We start from the raw sequence: 26,812 nt of genomic DNA on the forward strand, positions 1-26,812 counted from the left end.
GAAGGGGAGGGGCTTTACACTTTTAGTGTAATACTTTGTGTGGCCTCCGGAGGCATAGCTATACACCCAATTGTCTGGGTCTCCCAATTAGGAGCGACAAAGAAAAGGGGTCTGTCTTGTAATCTTACCGAGGGGTGGCAGCAGTGGTGGAGCGGGGTCACAGGAGGTAGTGGAGCAGGGTGATGCTGCAGGCAGTGCTCTGGGTGTCCCATATACTGTCCCAAAAACTGTCGGTGATGCGGGCTTCAAACAAATGGCACCCAAAGTTCCAGCTCAATGACAAGCCAAGATTTCATCTGCGCACGCGCCACCTGCAGGCGCCATTTTCCTTAAGTCTGCTGCTGGGAGATCAATGGGCCGGAGGCAGCGCATGCGCAGATGAGATCTTAAGTCAAAAGCTTAATCTGCACATGCGTCAACTCTCGGCGCCATTATTTGAAGCCCTCAGCATCCACAGCACAGCAGCCCCAGCACGGCCGCCCGCAGCCCCAGCACGGCCGCCCGCAGCCCCAGCACGGCCGCCCGCAGCCCCAGCACAGCCGCCCGCAGCCCCAGCACAGCCGCCCGCAGCCCCAGCACAGCCGCCCACAGCCCCAGCACAGCCGCCCACAGCACAGCGCCCGCTTCATTGCCCCTGCCTCCTGCAAGTCCTCTCCACTACCTCCCAGTAAGCTAGATTTGGATTTTAAAAGGCACCACTCATTTTCCTCCCAAATGTTTGGAAGAAAACTGCGTCTTATTATTTAAAAAATATGGTATGTGAAAATATACTCTTACGTTAATAAGTTATCCCCTATTGCTAAAATAAGGAAAAGATTATTGATCGCTGCTGGGATCCCCACCGATCCCAAGAACCGGGCTTTGTAGTGAAGTGGAGGTTGAGCATCCACTGTGCAGTAGTGTCAAAGAGTGGAGGTGCACATGCTCGACCTCTGCTCCATTCGGATGGGGCTCTGCAGAGCCCCATTCTTAAGATTAGTAGCGAGTCAGACCACCGCCATGGATATGTTATCCCCAATACTATCAGTAGAGGATAACTGAACTTGTAAGGGAGAGGAAGCTCGCATACCCCAGAGGGGCACTCCATAAGGTCACTGCCGAGTGCACCTCCATGAGAGGTTCTCTGTAAAGGGTGTAAAATGGTATTTCTAGGTCAGATTGCCTTTTCAATCATTTACGCACAATCATTCTATCAGCCACCTATTATGCATAAAAATGCAACAAGGCACTCATATGGAAATCCCTACTTTTTGCATGCATTTCCATGATGCCACATTGTTTGATATAGATGACATACCTGGAAATAATGAATGGCAGCAGGGTCAAAATGTTTAAAACCATTCAAGAGATGCAACTTAAAAAGGGAATATATCAGCAGGTTTTTGCTATGTAATCTGAGAGCAGCATGATGTAAGGGCTGAGACCCTGATTCCAGTGATGTATCATCTACTAGGCTGTGGGTAGTTGTTGAAATAAAATCAGCGTGTGATCAGCAGAATATCCCTGCCGGACTAGTTGTTTCATGCCTGCTAGTCCATCCCCACTGCCACCAGCGATTAGCAGCTTTCTGGCAATATACAGTGTACACAGAAAGCTGAGCATTCTGAGCACCGTTAGATCTGCAGCAGAGAAAACGGTTATTCCATCAAAATGACAGTATACAGAGCAATATAGGAATCAGAGCCTGAGCCCCTGAAACATGCTGCTCTCAGATTACATAGCAAAAGACTGCCGACAGATTCCCTTTAAAGGAATGGGCTTAGAAGTGCCGTGGTGTGATACTAATGAAAAATACATTGTACCTACCTTCAGTGACGGGCTGTAGTTTGGTGGAACGCTCTGAATCGGGGGAATGGAGCGGTTCTGGTTCCTTCAGACATTCCAGCTGCAAAAAGGGATCGTAGTCTTCAGATGTCAGATCTGACAGGCTCAAGGGAAAGTACCGGGGATTGCTGAAATGTTGCGAGCCGTAAACACAGTCATGCAAGACCTGCAAGTGCATTAGAGAAAACAACTAAAAGATCATCCGGACTACGAGCGCCCAACAAAAGGGGCAAATTCAGTGATTAACGGCGCAAAAATCAATATGCATCCAACTAGAATGAATTACACGGCGGACCAAAGGGGCTTTCTGGGGAAGACGTTCTTACAGTAATCAGCCGAGGAGACTGTGATTGATGCCTGGACCCGCTATATTGTATACGCCTAGGCATGGATATAAGAAGCAGCAGGCAAGCGGTTTGCCCAAATTTATACTCCTCTGCACATGGGATTAGGTAGCTTTAGCTGACATGGTAAAAAAAAAAAACCCATCAAGACCTTGTACCTAGAGATGGGCGTCCACACAAATGTTCTCGTTTGGCCAGACTTAAAAAAAAATAAATAAATAAATAAATTAAAAAAAACCCAAAACAGACTAACTCGAACATCTGCTCGGATGCCAAACCCCATATAAGTCTATGGGAACCCGAACATTAGCTGTAAATGCTGGTAGAAAGCGCTAGAGGGATTAGAGCAGGACAATTATACTTAGAGTCTCCCGTGCGGCACTACTTCCGGGTCCGCTCATTACTTCCCATACACATTCACTGCTTCCCCTGCCCACCATCAGTCCTGGCGTCTGTGATTGGTTGCAGTCAGATTGCGCCCCCCACACTTTGTGACAGGGTCTGTGATTGGTTGGAATCACACACGCTGCCGGTGTCCCTATAGTGGTGTAAAAATAAATAAAAATTTAAAAGAATGGTGTACAGGCCCCCCCCCCACCCCCACATATTATGATACCCAGCACAGATAAAGCATAAGACTACAGGCTGCAGCCCCCAGCTGTGCACGTATCTTGGTTGTGTATAAAAAAAAAAAAAAAAAAAAAGACCCCATGCGGGTTTTTTGTAATTATTTAAATAAATAATTCAAAAAACTGTGTGAGTGTGTGTATGTCCCTAGTTTTGATACCCAGCCATGATAAAGCAGACAGCTGGGAGCTGGTATTCTCAGGCTGGGGAGGCCAATGGATTTTGGGCCTCCCAGGCTAAAAATAGCAGTCTGAAGCTGCCTAGAATTATTGCATCCATTAGATGTGACAATCCTGGGACTTTTCTCGAATCAACCAGATTGTCCTGGTGCAGTGGCAATAGAGGTAATATAAGGGATTAATGATAGCTCACAGCTGCCACTGATACCTAGATCAATAATGGGAGGTGTTTATGAGACCCTCCCACCATTACTAATCCTGTATGTGAAAAGAAATAACCACAAACACTGAAAAAATCCTTTATTTAAAATACAAAACAAAAAAAACCCCACCCTCTTTCTCCAATTTATTAACCCCAAACACCCAGGTGCAACATACTCCACACAAAGCCCCACAACGATCCTGGTACTGCTACATATGGAAGTCGCAATTAAACTTTTTTTTTTTTTTTTTTAAATTACATTTTTATTAAACCAGCAGACCTGTTTCGTGTTGAAATTTATAAACCAAATCTCTGCAACAAATTTGCATCTCCTGGCAAAAACCCCCCACATCAATATCGCATTAAAACCACATAGCGTTGAGATGCGTTTTTTTCCAGAAGATGCAGATCTGGTGGAGGAATTTATTGTATAAATGTCAGCATGAAATCTCCATCTCTTTGCAAAAAAAAACATGTGTTTTTTGCCAGGAGATCCCGTTCTCATTGAAGCCAATGAGTTCACCTGAGGTGAGGTCGCGAGGTCAGTTTACCTGAAGTCACAGGTAGGGGACCGCGGCAACCTCCAGCTGTAACTGCTGGTAAGATCAGTGACGTCACCACTCACAACTGCGGCTCAGTCAGTCTCTGCCTGAAGCCGCAGCGGACGGTCATGTTTTGTGCCCGCACGCTACAACTTCAGTATGTAGCAGAGCCAGGATCATCATGGGACCTTGTATGGATTACATTGTAACTGTATGTTTGATGGGTTAATAAATTGGAGAAAGAGGTTGGTTTTTTTTTGTATTTTATTTCAAATAGACAGAAAAAAGAGAAAAAGGGAAAAAAGAGAAAGAGAGGAGGGATACTGGAACGTATGTGTGTGTCAGCGGAACAAAGAGGGACCTGGCAGCGATACAGATCAATGTGGGAGAGCCCATCCACCTTCAGCACTTACCAGCTGTAGTTGTTGTTAAGGAGTCTGGTGAGTGCTTTTTCCTTTTTTTTGAGGCAGTTGTATGTTCTTTTTTGGGGCTGTCCCCTCGCTCTCTACTTGGGGCTGTGTCCCCTCGCTCTCTACTTGGGGCTGTGTCCCCTCGCTCTCTTTTTTGGAGCTGTGTCCCCTCGCTCTCTTTTTTGGAGCTGTGTCCCCTCGCTCTCTTTTTTAGAGCTGTGTCCCCTCGTTCTCTTTTTTGGAGCTGTGTCCCCTCGCTCTCTTTTTTAAAGCTGTGTCCCCTTGCTCTCTTTTTTGGAGCTGTGTCCCCTCGCTCTCTTTTTTGGGTCTGTGTCCCCTTGCTCTCTTTTTTGGGTCTGTGTCCCCTCGCTCTCTTTTTTGGGTCTGTGTCCCCTCGCTCTCTTTTTTGGGTCTGTGTCCCCTCGCTCTCTTTTTTGGGTCTGTGTCCCCTCGCTCTCTTTTTTGGGTCTGTGTCCCCTCGCTCTCTTTTTTGGGTCTGTGTCCCCTCGCTCTCTTTTTTGGGTCTGTGTCCCCTCGCTCTCTTTTTTGGGTCTGTGTCCCCTCGCTCTCTTTTTGGGTCTGTGTCCCCTCGCTCTCTTTTTGGGTCTGTGTCCCCTCGCTCTCTTTTTGGGTGTGTCCCCTCGCTCTCTTTTTGGGTCTGTGTCCCCTCGCTCTCTCTTTGGGGCTGTCCCCTCGCTCTCTCTTTGGGGCTGTCCCCTCGCTCTCTCTTTGGGGCTGTCCCCTCGCTCTCTCTTTGGGGCTGTCCCCTCGCTCTCTCTTTGGGGCTGTCCCCTCGCTCTCTCTTTGGGGCTGTCCCCTCGCTCTCTCTTTGGGGCTGTCCCCTCGCTCTCTTTTTAGGGCTGTCCCCTCGCTCTCTCTTTGGGGCTGTCCCCTCGCTCTCTTTTTAGGGCTGGCCCCTCGCTCTCTTTTTGGGGATGTCCCCTCGCTCTCTTTTTGGGGATGTCCCCTCGCTCTTTTTAATAAAGTTGTCCTGCTGTATTCTTTAACTTTTTTAACTGCTCAGACACTTCATTGTTGAACTGCAATTAGGCATTATTTTTGGAGTAGGGGTTATATTTTAGGCAAAAATGAATAAATTCAGCTCACCTCTCTTCACCCTAGGGTCCACCACCTATGCACGGAACGCCCTGGCCTGGGCGGATAAACACAGTCAGAGAAGAAAAAATTGTTTTCAGCATCGCTATATGGAGAATTGTTATACGACTAGAACAGTTATTTAGTCCATTAAAAACAGGATGCCACACACAAAAGGGCAATGGGGCACACAGTGAGAGACACGGGGATATTCCCCATCCTACGCGTTTCAACCTTGCGGTCTTAGTCATGGAATGTGACTTTCCATGACTAAGACTGCAAGGTTGAAACGCATAGGATGGGGAATATCCCCGTGTCCCTCACTGTGTGCCCCATTGCCCTTTTGTGTGTGGCATCCTGTTTTTAATGGACTAAATAAATGTTCTAGTTTTATAACAATTCTCCATATACCGATGCTGGAAACATTTTTTTCTTCTCTGATTATATTTTAGGCACACTCCTAAAAAGTCTTCTAGGGCTTATTTTCGAGGTAAGTGTTATTTTCGGGGAGACACGGTATTATGAGGTAGCAGTCATGTTACACTACCTTATAGGCACAGTGCAATACTGAGTTTTCCTTCCCTTGGTTCTCACTCCCGGCGTGTCGCACTGGCTTCAGTAATACTGAGAGGGGCAGAGCCATCATCCATTCTAGAAGCGAGAGCAGCAGAGACACGATCAGCTGAAAGACAATGATTACAGCGTCACTCATCTATATATGATCTGTGCATGAGCCTGTAATATACAACAAAAGCGGCAAATCTGGTGACATCCTGCAAATGTGCCCACCGAGATTAACACACATGGAGATGTCGGAATAAGGGATCACATGGCAGGATCATGTTGCTTTCGGCCATCATGCTTCCTGTGAAGGTCCATTTGTAACATAATGGAGGAGACATAGAAAATACTTGTATACCGCACAAAGAAGGGAATTTTGTTTACTTACCGTAAATTCCTATTCTTCTAGCTCCTATTGGGAGACCCAGACAATTGGGTGTATAGCTTCTGCCTCCGGAGGCCACACAAAGTATTACACTTTAAAAAGTGTAACCCCTCCCCTCTGCCTATACACCCTCCCGTGGATCACGGTCTCCTCAGTTTTGGTGCAAAAGCAGGAAGGAGAAAACTTATAAATTGGTCTAGGGTAAATTCAATCCGAAGGATGTTCGGAGAACTGAAAACCATGAACCAAAAGAACAATTCAACATGAACAACATGTGTACACAAAAGAACAACCAGCCCGAAGGGCACAGGGGCGGGTGCTGGGTCTCCCAATAGGAGCTAGAAGAAAAGGAATTTACGGTAAGTAAACAAAATTCCCTTCTTCTTTGTCGCTCCATTGGGAGACCCAGACAATTGGGACGTCCAAGAGCAGTCCCTGGGTGGGTAAAAGAATACCTCAATAAAAAGAGCCGAAACGGCCCCCTCTTACAGGTGGGCAACCGCCCCCTGAAGGACTCGCCTACCTAGACTGGCGTCTACCGAAGCATAGGTATGCACTTGATAGTGTTTCGTGAAAGTGTGCAGACTAGACCACGTAGCTGCCTGACACACCTGCTGAGCCGTAGCCCGGTGCCGCAATGCCCAGGACGCACCCACGGCTCTGGTAGAATGGGCTTTCAGCCCTGAAGGAAGCGGAAGCCCAGAAGAACGGTAGGCTTCGAGAATTCCTTGATTTCCTTCGAGGTTCCTTGATCCACCGAGCCAAGGTTGACTTGGAAGCCTGCGAACCCTTACGCTGGCCAGCGACAAGGACAAAGAGCGCATCTGAACGACGCAGGGGCGCCGTGCGAGACACGTAGAGTCGGAGTGCTCTCACCAGATCCAAGGAGTGCAAATCCTTTTCACATTGGTGAATTGGATTAGGGCAAAATGAAGGCAAGGAGATATCCTGATTGAGATGAAAAGGAGATACCACCTTAGGGAGAAATTCCGGGACAGGACGCAGAACCACCTTTTCCTGGTGAAACACCAGGAAGGGGGCTTTGCATGACAGCGCTGCAAGCTCAGACACTCTCCGGAGTGATGTAACTGCCACTAGAAAGGCCACCTTCTGCGAAAGACGTGATAAAGAGACATCCCGCAGCGGCTCGAAAGGTGGTTTCTGAAGAGCCGTTAGCACCCTGTTAAGATCCCAGGGTTCCAGCGGACGCTTGTAAGGTGGGACTATGTGGCAAACTCCCTGCAGGAACGTGCGGACTTGCGGAAGCCTGGCTAGGCGCTTTTGAAAAAATACGGAGAGCGCCGATACTTGGCCCTTGAGAGAGCCGAGTGACAAACCCTTGTCCATTCCGGATTGAAGGAATGAAAGAAAAGTGGGTAAGGCAAACGGCCATGGAGGAAAACCGTTATCAGAGCACCAGGATAAGAAGATTTGCCAAGACCTGTAATAGATCTTGGCGGACGTTGGTTTCCTGGCCTGTCTCATGGTGGCAATGACATCCTGAGATAACCCTGAAGACGCTAGGAGCCAGGACTCAATGGCCACACAGTCAGGTTGAGGGCCACAGAATTCAGATGGAAAAACGGGCCTTGTGACAGCAAGTCTGGGCGGTCTGGAAGCGCCCACGGTTGACCCACCGTGAGATGCCACAGATCCGGGTACCACGACCGCCTCGGCCAGTCTGGAGCGACGAGAATGGCGCGACGGCAGTTGGACCTGATCTTGCGTAACACTCTGGGCAGCATCGCCAGAGGAGGAAACACATAAGGCAGTCGAAACTGCGACCAATCCTGAACTAACGCGTCCGCCGCCAGAGCTCTGTGATCCTGAGACCGAGCCATGAATGCCGGGACTTTGTTGTTGTGCCGTGACGCCATGAGATCGACGTCCGGCGTTCCCCAGCGGCGACAGATCTCTCAAAACACTTCTGGGTGTAGAGACCATTCCCCCGCATCCATGCCCTGACGACTGAGAAAATCTGCTTCCCAGTTTTCTACGCTCGGGATGTGAACTGCGGAGATGGTGGAGGCTGTGGCTTCCACCCACTGCAGAATCCGCCGGACTTCCTGGAAGGCTTGACGACTGCGAGTGCCGCCTTGGTGGTTGATGTATGCGACGGCAGTGGCGTTGTCCGACTGGATACGGATCTGCCTGCCCTCCAGCCACCGATGGAAAGCCAATAGGGCTAGATACACTGCCCTTATCTCCAGAACATTGATCTGAAGGGAAGACTCTATCGGAGTCCAGGTTCCCTGAGCCCTGTGGTGGAGAAAAACCGCCCCCCACCCTGACAGGCTCGCGTCCGTGGTGACCACAGCCCAGGTTGGGGGTAGGAAGGATTTTCCCTGCGATAGAGAATTGGGAAGGAGCCACCACTGAAGAGACGTCTTGGTTGCAAGGGAAAGAGAGACGTTCCTGTCGAGGGAAGCCGACCTCCTGTCCCATTTGCGGAGAATGTCCCATTGGAGTGGCCGCAGATGGAATTGCGCGAACGGCACTGCCTCCATCGCTGCCACCATCTTCCCCAGGAAGTGCATGAGGCGCCTTAAGGGGTGTGACTGACCCCGAAGAAGTGATTGCACCCCTGCCTGCAGAGAAAGCTGTTTGTCCCGCGGTAGCTTGACTACCGCTGACTGTGTATGAAACTCCATCCCGAGGTAAGTCAGTGATTGGGTCGGTGTCAACTTGGATTTCGGGAAGTTGATGATCCACCCGAACTGCTGGAGAGTCGCCAGAGCGACGGTAAGGCTGTGTTGACACGCCACCCGAGAAGGTGCCCTGACTAGGAGACCGTCTAAGTAGGGAATCACCGAGTGGCCCTGAGAGTGTAGGACCACCACAACGGATGCCATGACTTTGGTGAAAACCCGTGGCGCTGTTGCCAGGCCGAAAGGCAATGCCACGAACTGAAGGTGTTCGTCCACGATGGCGAAACGCAAGAAGCGTTGATGCTTGGGTGCGATCGGCACGTGGAGATAAGCATCCTTGATGTCGATCGATGCTAGGAAGTCTCCTTGTGACATCGAGGCGATGACCGAGCGGAGAGATTCCATCCGAAACCGTCTGGTTCTCACATGTCTGTTGAGTAGTTTGAGGTCCAGAACGGGACGGAATGATCCGTCCTTTTTTGGCACCACGAACAAGTTGGAGTAAAAGCCGCGACCACGTTCCTGAAGGGGAACGGGGATCACAACTCCTTCTGTCTTCAGAGCGTCCACTGCCTGAAAAAGTGCGTCGGCCTGAGCGGGGGGCGGAGAGGTTCTGAAGAAACGAGCCGGAGGACGAGAGCTGAACTCTATTCTGTAACCGTGAGACAGAATGTCTCTCACCCATCGGTCTTGAACATGTGGCCACCAGGCGTCGCCAAAGCGGGAGAGCCTGCCACCGACCGAGGATGCGGCTCGGGGATGCCGAGAGTCATCAGGAGGCTGCCTTGGAGGCAGTGCCTCCTGCGGCCTTTTGGGGGCGTGACTTGGACCGCCACGCATAGGAGTTCCTCTGGCCTTTCTCCGGCCTGCTGGACGAAGAGGATTGGGGCTTGGCGGAGGGACGAAAGGACCGAAACCTCGATTGTATTTTCCGTTGCTGCGGTCTCTTAGGTTTGGACTGGGGTAAGGAGGAGTCCTTTCCCTTGGATTCCTTAATAATCTCATCCAATCGTTCGCCAAACAAGCGGTCGCCAGAAAACGGCAAACCGGTTAAGAACCTCTTGGAGGCAGAGTCTGCCTTCCATTCGCGCAGCCACATGGCCCTGCGGACTGCCACAGAGTTAGCGGATGCCACCGCTGTACGGCTAGCAGAGTCTAGGACTGCGTTCATGGCGTAGGAAGAAAAAGCTGACACTTGAGAAGTCAAAGACGCAACTTGCAGAGCAGAATTACGTGTGACAGCATTAATCTCAGCCAGACAAGCTGAGATAGCTTGGAGTGCCCACACGGCTGCAAAGGCCGGGGCAAAAGACGCGCCCGTGGCTTCATAGATGGACTTCACCAGGAGCTCTATCTGCCTGTCAGTGGCATCCTTTAGCGATGAGCCATCTGCAACCGATACCACAGATCTAGCCGCCAATCTAGAGACTGGAGGATCCACCTTGGGACATTGAGCCCAACCCTTAACGACTTCAGAGGGGAAGGGATAACGCGTGTCAGTGAGGCGCTTAGTAAAGCGCTTGTCCGGAACCGCTCTGGGAACCAGAGCAGCGTGAAGAAGTCGGGGAAGATTCCCAGCGAGCCCGCTTAGCCTGTCTAGGACTGTGGTCCGGGCAGGAGTCCTCCACGTGAGACCTAGGGCCCAACCTGGAAGCGCGCTGCGGCGTGGACCGAGAGGGGCCTGGAGGCGACGATAAAACAGGGGCCGGGGCCTGTGTAAGGACCGGTCTGGACTGCAAAGCTTCTAGCAGCTTGGCAGACCATTTGTCCATAGACTGAGCCATGGATTGTGAAAGTGACACAGAGAGTTTCTCAGCAAAAGAGGCGAGCTCTGTCCCTGCCGCCTGGACAGGGGGAGCAGGGGGGTCTACATGAGCCGAGGGGCCCACTAGTGACCGAGGCTCCGGCTGAGCAAGCGAAACAGGGGTCGAGCATTGCTCACAGTGAGGGTAGGTGGAACCCGCAGGTAACATAGCCCCACAAGAGGTACAGGCCGCAAAAAAACCCTGTGCCTTAACAGATTTGCTCCTTGTGGACGACATGCTGTTGTCTCCTAGGAGAATGATCACTGAGGGTATATGGGCAAAAAAGGGTATACAGCCCGACCGAACAGAAATATATATATAAATACGTATCTATTCCGGCACCCTAGGGGGACCAGCACCGGGTGAACGGTGTGGCTTACCGACCGCTAAAAAGCGGAGTGTGTGTCCTCCAGATTCCCTGCCTTAGGTCCCCCGGAGCTGCAGAGCTCTTCACTGAGAATCCTCCACCGGCAGAATGCCAAAAAATGGCTGCCGAAGCTCTCAGGGGAGGAGTGGAGCCGTGGGCGGCGCCAGGAAAGTGCGGGAATCTGGGGTCCCCACAGTGATCAGTGAGGGGGGAGGAAACATACAGGATGCTCCGGCCCTCACATCCGACGTCAGGTTGGCAGTCCCGCCCTTACCCCTGACAGGCAGGCCCGGGGGCGGGATTTTTGCGACTAGGCCGCGATGAAGCCGGGGACTAAATTTGAGACCGCGCCCGACAAGCAGGTACGGTCGGCACGGAAGTCCGCCGGCCTTCTCAATTCAGCAGCTGCCGCAGCGTCTGGGAAGAAGGTGCGCTCCCTGCACAGTCCCCAATGGGGACACAGAGTACCTTAGAGTTGCAGGGCCCGGTCCCTGAGGTTGAATAGACTCCGGTCCGGCAGATTCCCACAGGGGCTGCGGAGGGAGCACGGTCCCATATGAGAATGCATGAGTGGATGTGTGCCTCCTTCCACACAAAGCATAAAACTGAGGAGCCCGTGATCCACGGGAGGGTGTATAGGCAGAGGGGAGGGGTTACACTTTTTAAAGTGTAATACTTTGTGTGGCCTCCGGAGGCAGAAGCTATACACCCAATTGTCTGGGTCTCCCAATGGAGCGACAAAGAAAACCACAATTCTGGCTCATCCTCTTTCATATTTGCGCTTGTGCCGATCTTCTGTTACTCCTCCTGGAGGACACATCAGTAGGGTGTGCCGCTGTGTAGCGGAAGTACTGATTGGTTAGTGGCTGACTATGAAGGGACACACCCCCAACTGGTAACACCCAGTTGTCATATTGAGCGTATGTTTCTAGGAGGAATTACAGAGGAATGGTAAAACCTAAAGTTCTAAGAAAAGATGGGGAATACAAGCATTTATTAGCAGATATGAGCTTAGTAATGAGGACCTGTCACAGGACTTTTTAACGGCCAGTGTTATAGACTTACTCGGATGGAGGAAAGTATCTGGACACTAGTAATGGCCGGTGTTCTAGACTTACTTGGGTAGAGGAAAATATCCAGCCTTCGGTAACGGCAGTCATTATAGACTTACTTGGGTAGAGGAAAGTATGCGGACACCAGTAATGGCCGGCATTATAGACTTACTTGGGTAGAGGAAAGTATGCGGACACCGGTAATGGCCGGCATTATAGACTTACTTGGGTAGAGGAAAGTATGCGGACACCGGTAATGGCTGGCATTATAGACTTACTTGGGTAGAGGAAAGTATGTGGACACCGGTAATGGCCGGCATTATAGACTTACTTGGGTAGAGGAAAGTATGCGGACATCGGTAATGGCCGGCATTATAGACTTACTTGGGTAGAGGAAAGTATGCGGACACGGGTAATGGCTGGCATTATAGACTTACTTGGGTAGAGGAAAGTATGTGGACATCGGTAATGGCCGGCATTATAGACTTACTTTGGTAGAGGAAAGTATGTGGACACCGGTAATGGCCGGCATTATAGACTTACTTGGGTAGAGGAAAGTATGTGGACACCGGTAATGGCCGACATTATAGACTTACTTGGGTAGAGGAAAGTATGCGGACACGGGTAATGGCCAGCATTATAGACTTACTTTGGTAGAGGAAAGTATGTGGACACCGGTAATGGCCGACATTATAGACTTACTTGGGTAGAGGAAAGTATGTGGACACCGGTAATGGCCGACATTATAGACTTACTTGGGTAGAGGAAAGTATGTGGACACCGGTAATGGCCGACATTATAGACTTACTTGGGTAGAGGACAGTATGCGGACGCCGGTAATGGCCGGCATTATAGACTTACTTTGGTAGAGGAAAGTATGTGGACACCGGTAATGGCCGGCATTATAGACTTACTTGGGTAGAGGAAAGTATGTGGACACCGGTAATGGCCGGTGTCATAGACTTACTCGTTTATCTTGCTCATAAGAAGATGTCTCAGCAGTTGGTAACAGATGTGTCACAGTGGCGAGAAGGATCTGCAGCAAACAAGAAGGAAGGCAAAGATTTAGCTGATAAATGGTGCTGGAAGGTAAGCACCCAACTAAAAGAAAATCAGGGGTATTTCCAGGATATACAGTGGAACCTTGGTTAACGAGAACAATCCGTTCTGGGACTGTGCTTGTTAACCAAGTTACTCGTTCAGCAAAGCAAGATTTCCCATAGGAAATCATTACAATGCAGACAATTCCTTCTACAACTTGTTATATGTCCCATCCTGGTCCCCTATTGTCATTCCACACACGCACAAACTCACACACAAACTAACACAAGCACACGCACATATTATGCTCACCTTACCTTCTGTTCCATCGCCGGCCTGCTGGGACTTGCTGTTCGCTACCACGGGCTGTGTATCGGGTAACCATGACGACGAGGGAGGAACTTCCCCACCCAGAGCGCTGACATCAAAGGCAGGAGCCTCTGATTGGTCAGCGCGCTGCCTTTGAGTAGCGTCTGACAGCGGAAGTTCCTGCCTCGTCGCCGATGGTTACCGATACACATCCTGGAGCGGCGAACCACAGGACCCAGGAGGCCGGCGATGGAATGAAAAGTACACATATTATATTATGCTCACCTTACCTTCCGTTCCATCACCGGCCTCCTGGGTCTTGTAGTTCGCTGCAAGGATTCCTCCCTCGTCGCGATGCAGCAGCGAACTACAAGAACCATGAGGCCGGCGATGGAACGGAAGGTAAGGTGAGGAAAATACTGTATGTGTATGCGCATGCGTGTTTGTGCGGACTGCAAGTGCGGGTCAGAGCGCGGTGGATATATGGAACCGGAAGTGTGTGCGGTGAGGATTTTGCTCGTACAGCAAAGCTTTCTTGTAAACAGAGTTACAAATTTACAGAAAGCTTTGCTTATTAAGCGAAATTTTCGTTAACTGTGTTACTCGATAAGCGAGTTTCCACTGTACTTGGTGTGGGGAGCAAATTATAGGACCCAAATTAATTCTGACAAGAAAGTGCCCCAAGTTTTGCACCTCCTTCACTGATTTTCCCTGTAGAGAGTGCCTCTACTACCGAAACTACAACTACACCAGCGCTGCAGACCCTTTTAATATTAGAAATTGTGGGATTTCCAGAAGTCAGACACCTACTGATCAGAAGTGATAACATATCCACGTATCAATGTGAAGATAATTGAAGACGCCTTTAAAGAGGACAAGGCTTTTTCTAAGGAGGTTTTAAATATAAGAGAACCTATCGGCAGGATAGATAGAGCCCCTTTAAGGCTTTTTCATACCTTCCTAGTAGTTTTTCGTGGGCCATTCTGGGGAGATCTATTCTTGAAGATTCCTGCTGAAGTCCAGCGTAGTGGGCACCTCACTCCACACCTTTGCTGTACTTCGCCAGCCACCGGTGGGTCTCTGGTCAATGACTGACGGGTCGCTCTTTCCTCGGTGACCTGTCTTGCCTGCGCAGGCGCAGTCATTATCAGGGCTTGTTTTGTCAGAAGCGGCGGCACCTGCGCAGTGAGCTAAATTGTGAGATCAATGTTCTGGCTCCCGCAACGTCATTAGATCATGGCGCAAGTGGTGCCACTTCTGATGTAACAAACCTGGGCTCTGACTGCGCCTGCGCAGTTCAGACAGGTCACTGAGGGCACAGCGACCTGTCAATCATTGACCAAAGGCGGGCGCGGAAGTACAGCAGAGGCGAGGAGTGAAGTACCCGCATCGCTGCACTTCTGCAGAAGACTCAAGAAAGGATTTCTCAAAAATTCCCTAATGAAAGTCTATAATATTAGGAAGGTATGAATGTAAGGGGCTACACTCATACCTTTAGTTACAGATAGAATATCTTGCTGACAGATCCTCTTTACATTTAATACCTCTTCTAATTGCTGCTTTTTTCCCCGATTCTGGAACAGTTTTTCTTTTTCTTCCGCCCCCTTCCGTTACTATGTTATGCCCCCTGTCCCCCAGTAATAATGGTGCAAATTTTCTCTTTCACCAACTGGGCGTATACCACAGAACTTCCCTGTGGGCGTTTTATTATGCTCCTCTGACGCGGGCCAATCAAAACAAGAGAAATTCGGTGGCACACGCCCAATTGGTTAATATCAACATTATTATTACCAGGGGTCTTATCTTTGGAATAGAGGGGAGTAGAAGAAAAAGAAAAACTGATCCAGAATCAGTAAAGAAGCAACAATCGGAGGAGGGGAACAGTTTAAAGAAAATAAAAAATCCTATTAAAGGTCCTTATCATCTCTGCCTTTCTGTGTGGATTCTATAGATATTAATAGGACGTATGCTGAACGTGTAGCGCAGTGGTTCATTTTCCTACACGGTTTCCATAACTTCCATTTATTTCTATGGGAATTACACAAACAGTACAGAACAACTGAGCTCAGCCGTTTTCAAAGATCCAGTTCTGAAGTCCGGGACTGAGAAGAGATATTCCCATGATGAACGGCGGAGATGGAAATAACCCTCTAAATCTCCTTACTATAAGGGTATGTGCCCACAATCAAGACCAGCTGTGTCCTCGACGGGGCCATGAGTCTCCTCTGCAGGAGACCGCAGCTGCTTGTGCCCAAGATCAAAAATCAGGGCGGTGTGGTCTCTCCCTGCAGAGAACGCTTGCGGCTCCGCAGCAAAGAATTGTCACGCTGTAGCTCGGGAAGCTGCACCACAGGTCCATTTTCGCTGCGGGCAGTACACGCACAGTGGGCAGGAGATTTCTATAAATCCCATCCACTGTGCTTGTACTGTACAACGCAGCGTTTTGGACGCAGCTGAAACATGCTGCGCCCAAAACTCTGTAAACCCTGATCGGGGGGACGCATCCTGACACAGAGTTACATCATTATATTGATTCCATATGTGAAGGTAGAACAATATATGAATAATTAGGTCCATATTAAATTGTTTATACTATAAGGAGTCATCCCAAAAACAACCTTGTTCCTATAAAAAGATCTCCATATTTATATATATATGCTGGCAATAAGCGAGAAGAACCAAATATGTCGGTTTTCTAATAAATATGCTTTTATTTTATACAATTAATTATTTCATCATATAATACCAAAAGGATGCAAAAAGGTAAGCAAGGCAAGATACAAAGATGTGCACATGTTAAAACTGCAAACTGCAGGGGGGGGTGTCTGAAAACTAGCGTCTGAGAAAAAACAGTCATTTAATGATCAACACCATTCTCCATGGATAACATAAATAGTCATGACAATAAATGAGCATACTAGTCAGATGTGGGATCGGTAACAGCCATGATAATTTCAACAATCAGGGAGAACAGTCATATAATCATTAATAATCATCACAATCCTCCATAGATGGCATATAAATGCTCATAACATTATGTGAGCATACTAATCACATGTGAGATGATGGCAACCGTAACAGTTTAGACAGTCAAGGATATCCCATGTATAAATACAATTGGCACAATGATAGTTACATCTGTCAATTTTGAATGGTTTCTGAAAAAAACACACATGACAGAAGGAGTGCGTGTGAGCAGACCGCCAAATACCAAGGTCTGTCTCGCAAGAAGGATTCCGGCGCCACCTGGGACTATATTCTGGTTAAATAACCTACCCAAGTGTACAGGTTATTTAACCAGAATATAGTCCAGGTGGCGCCGGAATCCTTCTTGCGAGACAGACCTAGGTATTTGGCGGTCTGCTCACACGCACTCCTTCTGTCATGTGTGTTTTTTTCAGAAACCATTCAAAATTGACAGATGTAACTATCATTGTGCCAATTGTATTTATACATGGGATATCCTTGACTGTCTAAACTGTTACGGTTGCCATCATCTCACATGTGATTAGTATGCTCACATAATGTTATGAGCATTTATATGCCATCTATGGAGGATTGTGATGATTATTAATGATTATATGACTGTTCTCCCTGATTGTTGAAATTATCATGGCTGTTACCGATCCCACATCTGACTAGTATGCTCATTTATTGTCATGACTATTTATATGTTATCCATGGAGAATGGTGTTGATCATTAAATGACTGTTTTTTCTCAGACGCTAGTTTTCAGACACCCCCCCCTGCAGTTTGCAGTTTTAACATGTGCACATCTTTGTATCTTGCCTTGCTTACCATATGTGAAGGTAGCCTGGGCTATAGATTGTTTGCTCAAATGTAATAAGATTATCTGTGTATGTAAATAATCAAAATATAGATGTCATTGCATAAATATGTGTGTCTATATGACAATAGAACAGATGCCATAATCTGATTCTAAGTTGTATGTTCAAGAAGGGGTTAACCAAGGACGAGTGAACAAATGTACAAACAATGCACAGAGAAGGTATTCATAGTAAAAGTCTTAACAGTGGTTTCACATAAACAAGGAATGTGTTATTTGTGGGATGAAATGTGTGTTTCTATGTTTCTACGCATTTCCCTGAACCTCCCTAATACGGCTTCGATGTATGAGAAAGACAGATTTTGATACTTTGTACGTGTTTGAAGGTTGAAATGTAATATGAATATCTGATCTATTCAATACACGAGTCAGTCGCCTAAACTGGCCCAAAGAGTGAACAGTTTCTGTGATCATTGCTTCTGAGTTATTTATTATATCCGCGCAGATAGCTAATTTGGCCCGTGCCTCTGGATCTACCCTAAACAAAGACTCCATTAGCAGTCTTACCTAAATTTCTCCCTTGACACATATAGCAGCATTTTATCTTGGACGACAAAACTGATGCACAGAGCGTGGAAATGGTGCCCCCTACCTCTATGATTTTCAGTGGGTAGTCCGGGTGGTAAATTTGCAGCTGTGGGACGTAGTTAAGGAGAACGTTCAGAACGCTGCACGCTACTTGTGCCACCACTTTATTGGGGAACTAAAAAAACAAAACAAACAACAGAACAATCTCCCATTAGTTACAGATACTATTGTTGCTAAAGCTGGTGTCACACATAACGACGACGACAACGACGTCGCTGCTACGTCACCATTTTCTGTGACGTTGCAGCGACGTCCCGTCGCTGTCGCTGTGTGTGACATCCAGCAACGACCTGGCCCCTGCTGTGAGGTCGCCGGTCGTTGCTGAATGTCCAGCTTCATTTTTTGGTCGTCACTCTCCCGCTGTGACACACACATCGCTGTGTGTGACAGCGAGAGAGCGACGAAATGAAGCGATCAGGAGCCGGCACTGGCAGCTGCGGTAAGCTGTAACCAGCGTAAACATCGGGTAACCAAGGGAAGACCTTTCCCTGGTTACCCGATGTTTACGCTGGTTACCAGCCTCCGCTCTTGCTGCCAGTGCCGGCTCCTGCACTGTGACATGTGGCTGCAGTATGCATCGGGTAATTAACCCGATGTATACTGTAGCAAGGAGAGCAAGGAGCCAGCGCTAAGCAGTGCGCGCGGCTCCCTGCTCTCTGCACTGACATGTAGCTGCAGCACACATCGGGTTAATTAACCCGATGTGTGCTGCAGGAGAGCAAGGAGCCAGCGCTAAGCGCGGCTCCCTGCTCTCTGAACTGTGACATGTAGCTGCAGCACACATCGGGTTAATTAACCCGATGTGTGCTGCAGGAGAGCAAGGAGCCAGCGCTAAGCGCGGCTCCCTGCTCTCTGAACATGTAGCACAGCGACCTTATGATCGCTGCTTCTGCTGTGTTTGACAGCTAAGCAGCGATCATAACAGCGACTTACAAGGTCGCTGTTACGTCACCGAAAATGGTGACGTAACAGCGACGTCGTTGTCGCTGTCGTTTAGTGTGAACCCAGCTTAACAGACGGGAATCGGAGGCATGACAGGAAAGTGGAGATATTGCAGGGCATGAGGTCAAGGTGTCGCGGACATAAAAGGTGCACAAAATTGATTGTCACATGCTTTTCATAAAAGCTGCAGCTCACGGGTCGCAACGCAACCCCATACACTTATATTATGCAGTGATGTAGCATGGTGCTATCATTGGCCATCTCTCATGCAAACGTCCTTTAGATGTAAAATGCAATTGCAAGTCAACATGCCCTGGGATAGGGAATAACTTCCCAAACACTGGGGGTCTGACAGCTGGGGCCCCCATCAATCCCCAAAACAAGGGCTCTGAAGATAGCTGACCGCAACGCTCGGCTGGTCTTCGGTGCTTCCAAAAGAATGGATGGAGAGGCAGTGTGCATGATTGACCTCCGCTCAGCTCACCCTTCAGGGCCCAGGATTAGTGGGGGCCCCAGCGATGAGGAAACTATTCCCTCATGGACGGAGGATTACTTACAAACTTTAACCATTCCATTTTATAAGCGGTCCTTACTTTTAAGGAGACACAGATGACATTAAGAGCCTCTTTGATCTGGGGATGACGTGTTTGATTGACCAGCTCCTCGCACATCCAGATTCCTAGGCTGCACAGAGCGACACATCTGCCACATAGAGAACTGGATTATTACAATGCATAGGATTGGTGTCCAGAAAGCATGGTGGGTCTGCTCCCCGATAATAAAACATCTGCTGCTTGCAGTTTGGACACCACATTCAAGGACTTATGGTGCCAAGTGTCCACCCCCTGACACTGTACCAAAGGTAGGAAGGATTTTCGAGGTCCTACCTTGCTGGCCCAGATGGTTCCTCTCTGGCAGAGCTTAACACAGTTTTGATAGTGAGCTCCTACGAGAAGACAAAAAGACATTGTGAGGCGGCCTACGTCATGTTCATGGCGGTCTGATACAGAAAATGATCAACAATCGGTCCATAGAGTATTTAGGGTGTTAATTAGACACCATAACATCAGACATGGCATGCTCCTGTTCACATTGCCTAATTATTGTCATCCCCACTGGTTACTAATCAGCAGCTTTGACATAAACCCCCCCCCCCCCCCATCATGCTTAACAACAAAGGATGCGACCCGCAGGTGACAATGCCGGATCGTCACTCACATGTGGAGAGCAAGCACTGACTTGTCACTTACCCTTACATCTAGGTTGTTAGATTATGTACTTCCAGTGTTTGGCAATTCTTCGCATTTGAGTCTTTAAAGGGGTTGTCCACTACTTTTACATTCATGGCCTATCCATAGGATGGGCATCAATGTCTGGTCGGCCGGTGTCTGACGCTGTACACCCTTACTGACCAGCTGTTCTTGGTGCCGGCGGTGGCAGCAGACAGCCAGAAATGCTCAGGTACGTATATGCCCCATCTTCTGATAGTGGCTGCGACCTTCTATTGATTTGTACATTTTGGAAATCCTCTTTAAAGGGCTATTCAGACATATAGGAAATGTGATGCCCACTAGATTGTCAGGGGTCAGACTACCAGATTGCTCCATTCCATCTGCATGGACTGCCACATATTTAGAGAGAGGAGGACAAGAGTTTTTTTTAGTGCAAAAAAATATTACAAATTTTTATTAGACATAGTGGGGATATACATCCAAACAGTCGTTAAAAACAGGTTAAAATTTTAATGACGGATTGCCCCCACATAAGACATAATACAAGGGCTAAGGTGTATACATGTGGAACATATGGGTAAAGCACACTCAAATGTACAGGAAAAGCATGTGGGTATTATCTGTCAACCTGCTGAATACTTCATAATCATACTGCCAGACAAAAATGCTGCAGTATTGAACACAGCTATAATTGAGTTTATGACCCCACTAGAGAAACTGCACAAGCAAGTACCGGGTACCAGTAACGCCCTGTATCAGTCCAACCAGGTAAGGAGGGGAGCTCCGTCAGGGGTAGAGCCTCTGGAAGACCTACGTACGTTTCGATATTAATGGATAATAATCTTCATCAGGGAGGAAGCGTCTTGCCTCCTCCCTGATGAAGATTTTTATCCATTAATATCGAAACGTACGTAGGTCTTCCAGAGGCTCTACCCCTGACGGAGCTCCCCTCCTTACCTGGTTGGACTGATACAGGGCGTTACTGGTACCGGTACTTGCTTGTGCAGTTTCTCTAGTGGGGTCATAAACTCAATTATAGCTGTGTTCAATACTGCAGCATTTTTGTCTGGCAGTATGATTATGAAGTATTCAGCAGGTTGACAGATAATACCCACATGCTTTTCCTGTACATTTGAGTGTGCTTTACCCATATGTTCCACATGTATACACCTTAGCCCTTGTATTATGTCTTATGTGGGGGCAATCCGTCATTAAAATTTTAACCTGTTTTTAACGACTGTTTGGATGTATATCCCCACTATGTCTAATAAAAATTTGTAATATTTTTTTGCACTAAAAAAACTCTTGTCCTCCTCTCTCTAAATATGTTAATGAGTTTGTGCTAACTGGGTTGGGTTCCAGAAAAATCTGGACCTACCCTTTATTTTGCTATGGTATTTTGGAGTACCCCTTCCTTAATCATGGACTGCCACATGTAGCTGATTGCGGCACATGGCCTTCTGCCAGACCCTAAAGGCCGCTTTACACACTGCGACATCGCTAGGGATCGCACCCGTCCCCGTCGTGCGTGCGTCACGGGCAAATCGCTACCCGTGGCGAACAATATCGCACATACACAAACACACGCACATACCTTCCTAACGACGTCGCTGTGGGCGGCGAACAACCTCTTTTTTAAGGGGGCGGTTCGTGCGGCGTCACAGCGACGTCACACAGCGGCCCACCAATAGAAGCGGAGGGGCGGAGAGCAGCCGCATGAAAGTCACATCCACCTCGTTGCCGGAGGACGCAGGTACAGTGGTGTTCGCCGTTCCCGGGGTGTCACACATAGCGATGTGTGTTGCCTCAGGAATGATGAACAACCTGCGTCCAGCACCAGCAACGATATTTGGGAAAGGAACGACGTGTCAACAATCAACGATTTTTGTCGTTTTTCAGATCGTTAGAGGTCGCTCGTAGGCGTCACACGCAACGACGTCGGATGTGCGTCACAAATTCCGTGACCCCGACAATATCTCGTTAGCGATGTCGTTGCGTGTGACGGGGCCTTTAGACTTTGAATGGAGTGGAAGCATGCATGTCGTACCTATCATTTGTGGGAGAAGCACGTCCCCTGTTCTAATGGGTATCTCATCGCTCAGACCACCCAATATAGCAGCTATCATCTATCATATGAATAGGTGATGGCTGCTGGAATTCGCTAGAGTGTACCCTCTCCTCCAACACCTCTCCTGACGTATTTCCAGAACACTACACCTCCTGACATGCGCTTGTCCTTGTGCGTTATTTTCTGTACAGTTTTCTGGATGGTCTATGGTAATTGCTAAAGCCAAGAGAGGGCAAGTTTTATCAGAGTCCGGGATAAGGACCCCAGCGGATCACTATACTGGAATATTCTATAAAATACCACCTATAGGGAAGAGTGGAAATCTTGGCAGAAGCTCCCTTTTTGTACATTTTTGGTAAACGCTAAATGTAAGGAAAGCGAAATCATTGTAAGATGACAGGTTTTGCACCTTTACACCTTTGTGCAGCAACTGCTCCCCATACTCAGAATCTCTGTTTATTAAATGGGAACATTTTTAGCTACATCCAGAGGCTGACAGTTTTCGGTCAGAATAGGTGTATACACAGGACTACTTCAGCGATTTTATTATTGTCGCCTCTGATACTAATCAGTAACTTGTCTTCAGTGTGTGCATTAAACTTCTTACGGGTCACGGTCTTCTGCCGTTCCCAGCGCAGCTCAGGTCCTCTTCTGGATTATGCCGACTCACAAAGATATTTGTGATCCACACAAAAGATACTATCATTGTACATCTGAGACTCAGAATGAGGCCTCTCATATATAGATTTCACTATAAAACAAACTAATGGTCAGCAGTGTGAGCCGACAAGAAAGACGCTATGACATGGTGCAGCAGAGGAACCGAGCCACGCTGAAAACGGCAGAAGACACCAACCACCAACCACCTACAAAACATTGCAACCAAGGGGGGGCAACACAAAAAATGTGTGATGCTTTAATGGGAATTTGTTATCAGAATACGACCTTTTCTTTTAAATCACGTTTTTATGTAAAATACACTGTATTGTTCATTATTAGCAATGTCTTTTTTCCCCTCATTTCACAATTTGTTCTAAAAATGGAAATTTGTACAGTTTTCAGATATGTCACTAGGGCTTGTATATAATGTGTGCGTGTATATATATATATATATATATATATATATACACATTATAAACGCAATATATACACATATATATATATATATATATATATATATATATATATAGAACACAACGTGTGTGTGTGTGTATATAATATATATATTATATATATATGAGAGATATTAAAAAAGGGAATTTTTTGTTTACTTACCGTAAATTCCTTTTCTTCTAGCTCCTATTGGGAGACCCAGACAATTGGGTGTATAGCTTCTGCCTCTGGAGGCCACACAAAGTATTACACTTTTAAAAAGTGTAACCCCTCCCCTCTGCCTATACACCCTCCCGTGGACCACGGGCTCCTCAGTTTTGGTGCAAAAGCAGGAAGGAGAAAACTTACAAATTGGTCAAGGGTAAATTCAATCCGAAGGATGTTCGGAGAACTGAAGACCATGAACCAAAAGAACAAATCAACATCAACAACATGTGTACACAAAAGAACAACCAGCCCGAAGGGCACAGGGGCGGGTGCTGGGTCTCCCAATAGGAGCTAGAAGAAAAGGAATTTACGGTAAGTAAACAAAATTCCCTTCTTCTTTGTCGCTCCATTGGGAGACCCAGACAATTGGGACGTCCAAGAGCAGTCCCTGGGTGGGTAAAACAATACCTCAATAAAAAGAGCCGAAAACGGCCCCCTCTTACAGGTGGGCAACCGCCGCCTGGAGGACTCGCCTACCTAGACTGGCGTCTGCCGAAGCATAGGTATGCACTTGATAGTGCTTCGTGAAAGTGTGCAGACTAGACCATGTAGCTGCCTGACACACCTGCTGAGCCGTCGCCCGGTGCCGCAATGCCCAGGACGCACCTACGGCTCTGGTAGAATGGGCTTTCAACCCTGAAGGGAGCGGAAGCCCAGAAGTACGGTAGGCCTCGAGAATCGGTTCCTTGATCCACCGAGCCAAGGTTGACTTGGAGGCCTGAGAGCCCTTACGCTGGCCAGCGACAAGGACAAAGAGCGCGTCTGAACGGCGCAGGGGCGCCGTGCGAGACACGTAGAACCGGAGTGCTCTCACAAGATCCAAAGAGTGCAAATCCTTTTCACACTGGCGAATTGGATTAGGGCAAAAGGAAGGCAAGGAGATATCCTGATTGAGATGAAAAGGGGATACCACCTTAGGGAGAAATTCCGGGACAGGACGCAGAACCACCTTATCCTGGTGGAAAACCAGGAAGGGAGCTTTGCATGACAGCGCTGCAAGCTCAGACAGTCTCCGAAGTGATGTGACTGCCACCAGGAAGGCCACCTTCTGAGAAAGACAGGAGAGAGAGACATCCCGCAGTGGCTCAAAAGGCGGCTTTTGAAGAGCAGTCAGGACCCTGTTAAGATCCCAAGGTTCCAACGGACGTTTGTAAGGTGGGACCATGTGGCAAACCCCCTGCAGGAACGTGCGGACCTGCGGAAGCCTAGCTAGACGCTTTTGAAAAAACACGGAGAGCGCCGATACTTGGCCCTTGAGAGAGCCGAGGGACAAACCCTTGTCCATTCCAGATTGTAGGAATGAAAGGAATGTTGGTAAGGCAAACGGCCATGGAGGAAAACCGTTATCAGAGCACCAGGATAAGAAGATTTGCCAAGACCTGTAATAGATCTTGGCGGACGTTGGCTTCCTGGCTTGTCTCATGGTGGCAATGACATCCTGAGATAACCCTGAAGACGCTAGGAGCCAGGACTCAATGGCCACACAGTCAGGTTGAGGGCCACAGAATTCAGATGGAAAAACGGGCCTTGTGACAGCAAGTCTGGGCGGTCTGGAAGTGCCCACGGCTGACCCACCGTGAGATGCCACAGATCCGGGTACCACGACCGCCTCGGCCAGTCTGGAGCGACGAGAATGGCGCGACGGAGTCGGACCGGATCTTGCGTAGTACCCTGGGCAGCATTGCCAGAGGAGGAAACACATATGGCAGTCGAAACTGTGACCAATCCTGGACCAAAGCGTCCGCTGCCAGAGCTCTGTGATCCTGAGACCGCGCCATGAAGGCCGGGACCTTGTTGTTGTGTCGTGACGCCATGAGATCGACGTCCGGTGTTCCCGAGCGGCGACAGATCTCTCGAAACACGTCTGGGTGAAGAGACCATTCCCCCGCGTCCATGTCCTCACGACTGAGAAAATCTGCTTCCCAGTTTTCTACGCCCGGGATGTGAACTGCGGAGATGGAAGAGCCTGTGACTTCCACCCACTGCAGAATTCGGCGGACTTCCTGGAAGGCTTGACGACTTCGAGTGCCGCCTTGGTGGTTGATGTAGGCGACGGCAGTGCCGTTGTCTGACTGGATTCGGATCTGCCTGCCCTCCAGCCACCGATGGAAAGCCAATAGTGCTAGATAAACTGCCCTTATCTCCAGGATATTGATCTGAAGGGACGATTCTATTGGAGTCCAGGTCCCTTGAGCCCTGTGGTGGAGAAAAACCGCTCCCCAACCTGACAGGCTCGCGTCCGTGGTGACCACGGCCCAGGTTGGGGGTAGGAAGGATTTTCCCCGAGACAGAGATGTGGGTAGGAGCCACCACTGAAGTGATGTTTTGGTTGCAAGGGAGAGAGAGATGTTCTTGTCGAGGGAAGCTGAACTCTTGTCCCATTTGCGAAGAATTTCCCATTGGAGTGGCCGTAGATGGAATTGCGCGAACGGCACTGCCTCCATAGCTGCCACCATCTTCCCCAGGAAGTGCATGAGGCGCCCTAAGGGGTGTGACTGACTCCGAAGAAGTGATTGCACCGCCGCCTGCAGAGAAAGCTGTTTGTCCCGCGGCAGCTTGACTAACGCTTGCTGGGTATGAAACTCCATCCCGAGGTAAGTCAGTGATTGGGTCGGCGTCAACTTGGATTTCGGGAAATTGATGATCCACCCGAACTGCTGGAGAGTCGCCAGAGTGACGGTAAGACTTCGTTGACACGCCATCCGAGAAGGGGCCCTGACTAGGAGATCGTCCAAGTAGGGGATCACCGAGTGGCCCTGAGAGTGCAGGACCGCCACGACGGATGCCATGACTTTGGTGAAAACCCGTGGGGCTGTCGCCAGGCCGAAGGGCAATGCGACGAACTGGAGGTGTTCGTCCCCGATGGCGAACCGCAAGAAACGTTGATGTTCGGGTGCGATCGGCACATGGAGATAAGCATCCTTGATGTCGATCGATGCTAGGAAGTCTCCTTGTGACATAAAAGCGATGACCGAGCGGAGAGATTCCATCCGAAACCGTCTGGTTCTCACATGTCTGTTGAGCAGCTTGAGGTCCAGAACGGGACAAAATGACCCGTCCTTTTTTGGCACCACGAACAAGTTGGAGTAAAATCCGCGACCATGTTCCTGAAGGGGAACGGGGATCACAACTCCTTCTATCTTTAGAGTGTCCACTGCCTGAAAAAGTGCGTCGGCCTGTGCGGGGGGTGGGGAGGTTCTGAAGAAACGAGCCGTAGGTCGAGAGCTGAACTCTATCCTGTAACCATGAGACAGAATGTCTCTCACCCATCGGTCTTGAACGTGTGGCCACCAGGCGTCGCCAAAGCGGGAGAGCCTGCCACCGACCGAGGATGTGGCTAGGTGAGGCAGAGAGTCATGAGGAGGCCGTCTTGGAGGCAGTGCCTCCTGCGGCCTTTTGGGGGCGTGACTTGGACCGCCACGCA

General features: G+C 48.8%; 1 protein-coding gene across 5 annotated transcripts in view; it reads right to left on the reverse strand.

The window, feature by feature from the left end:
* Window positions 1-26,812, reverse strand: part of RALGAPA1 (Ral GTPase activating protein catalytic subunit alpha 1) — a 371,616-nt gene that overhangs the window by 130,046 nt on the left and 214,758 nt on the right. For all 5 annotated transcript variants that reach the window (XM_075330777.1, XM_075330774.1, XM_075330775.1 and 2 more), the window contains 6 exons: window positions 19,656-19,714; window positions 19,362-19,470; window positions 17,831-17,941; window positions 13,009-13,077; window positions 5,771-5,905; window positions 1,807-1,990 (listed from right to left, as the gene is read on the reverse strand). In XM_075330777.1, coding sequence (XP_075186892.1) covers window positions 1,807-1,990; window positions 5,771-5,905; window positions 13,009-13,077; window positions 17,831-17,941; window positions 19,362-19,470; window positions 19,656-19,714 — 667 coding nt within the window. The remainder of the gene's footprint in view (window positions 1-1,806; window positions 1,991-5,770; window positions 5,906-13,008; window positions 13,078-17,830; window positions 17,942-19,361; window positions 19,471-19,655; window positions 19,715-26,812) is intronic.

The sequence above is a fragment of the Anomaloglossus baeobatrachus genome, chromosome 12, assembly GCF_048569485.1.
Source record: "Anomaloglossus baeobatrachus isolate aAnoBae1 chromosome 12, aAnoBae1.hap1, whole genome shotgun sequence".
Taxonomy (NCBI): Eukaryota; Metazoa; Chordata; class Amphibia; order Anura; family Aromobatidae; genus Anomaloglossus; species Anomaloglossus baeobatrachus.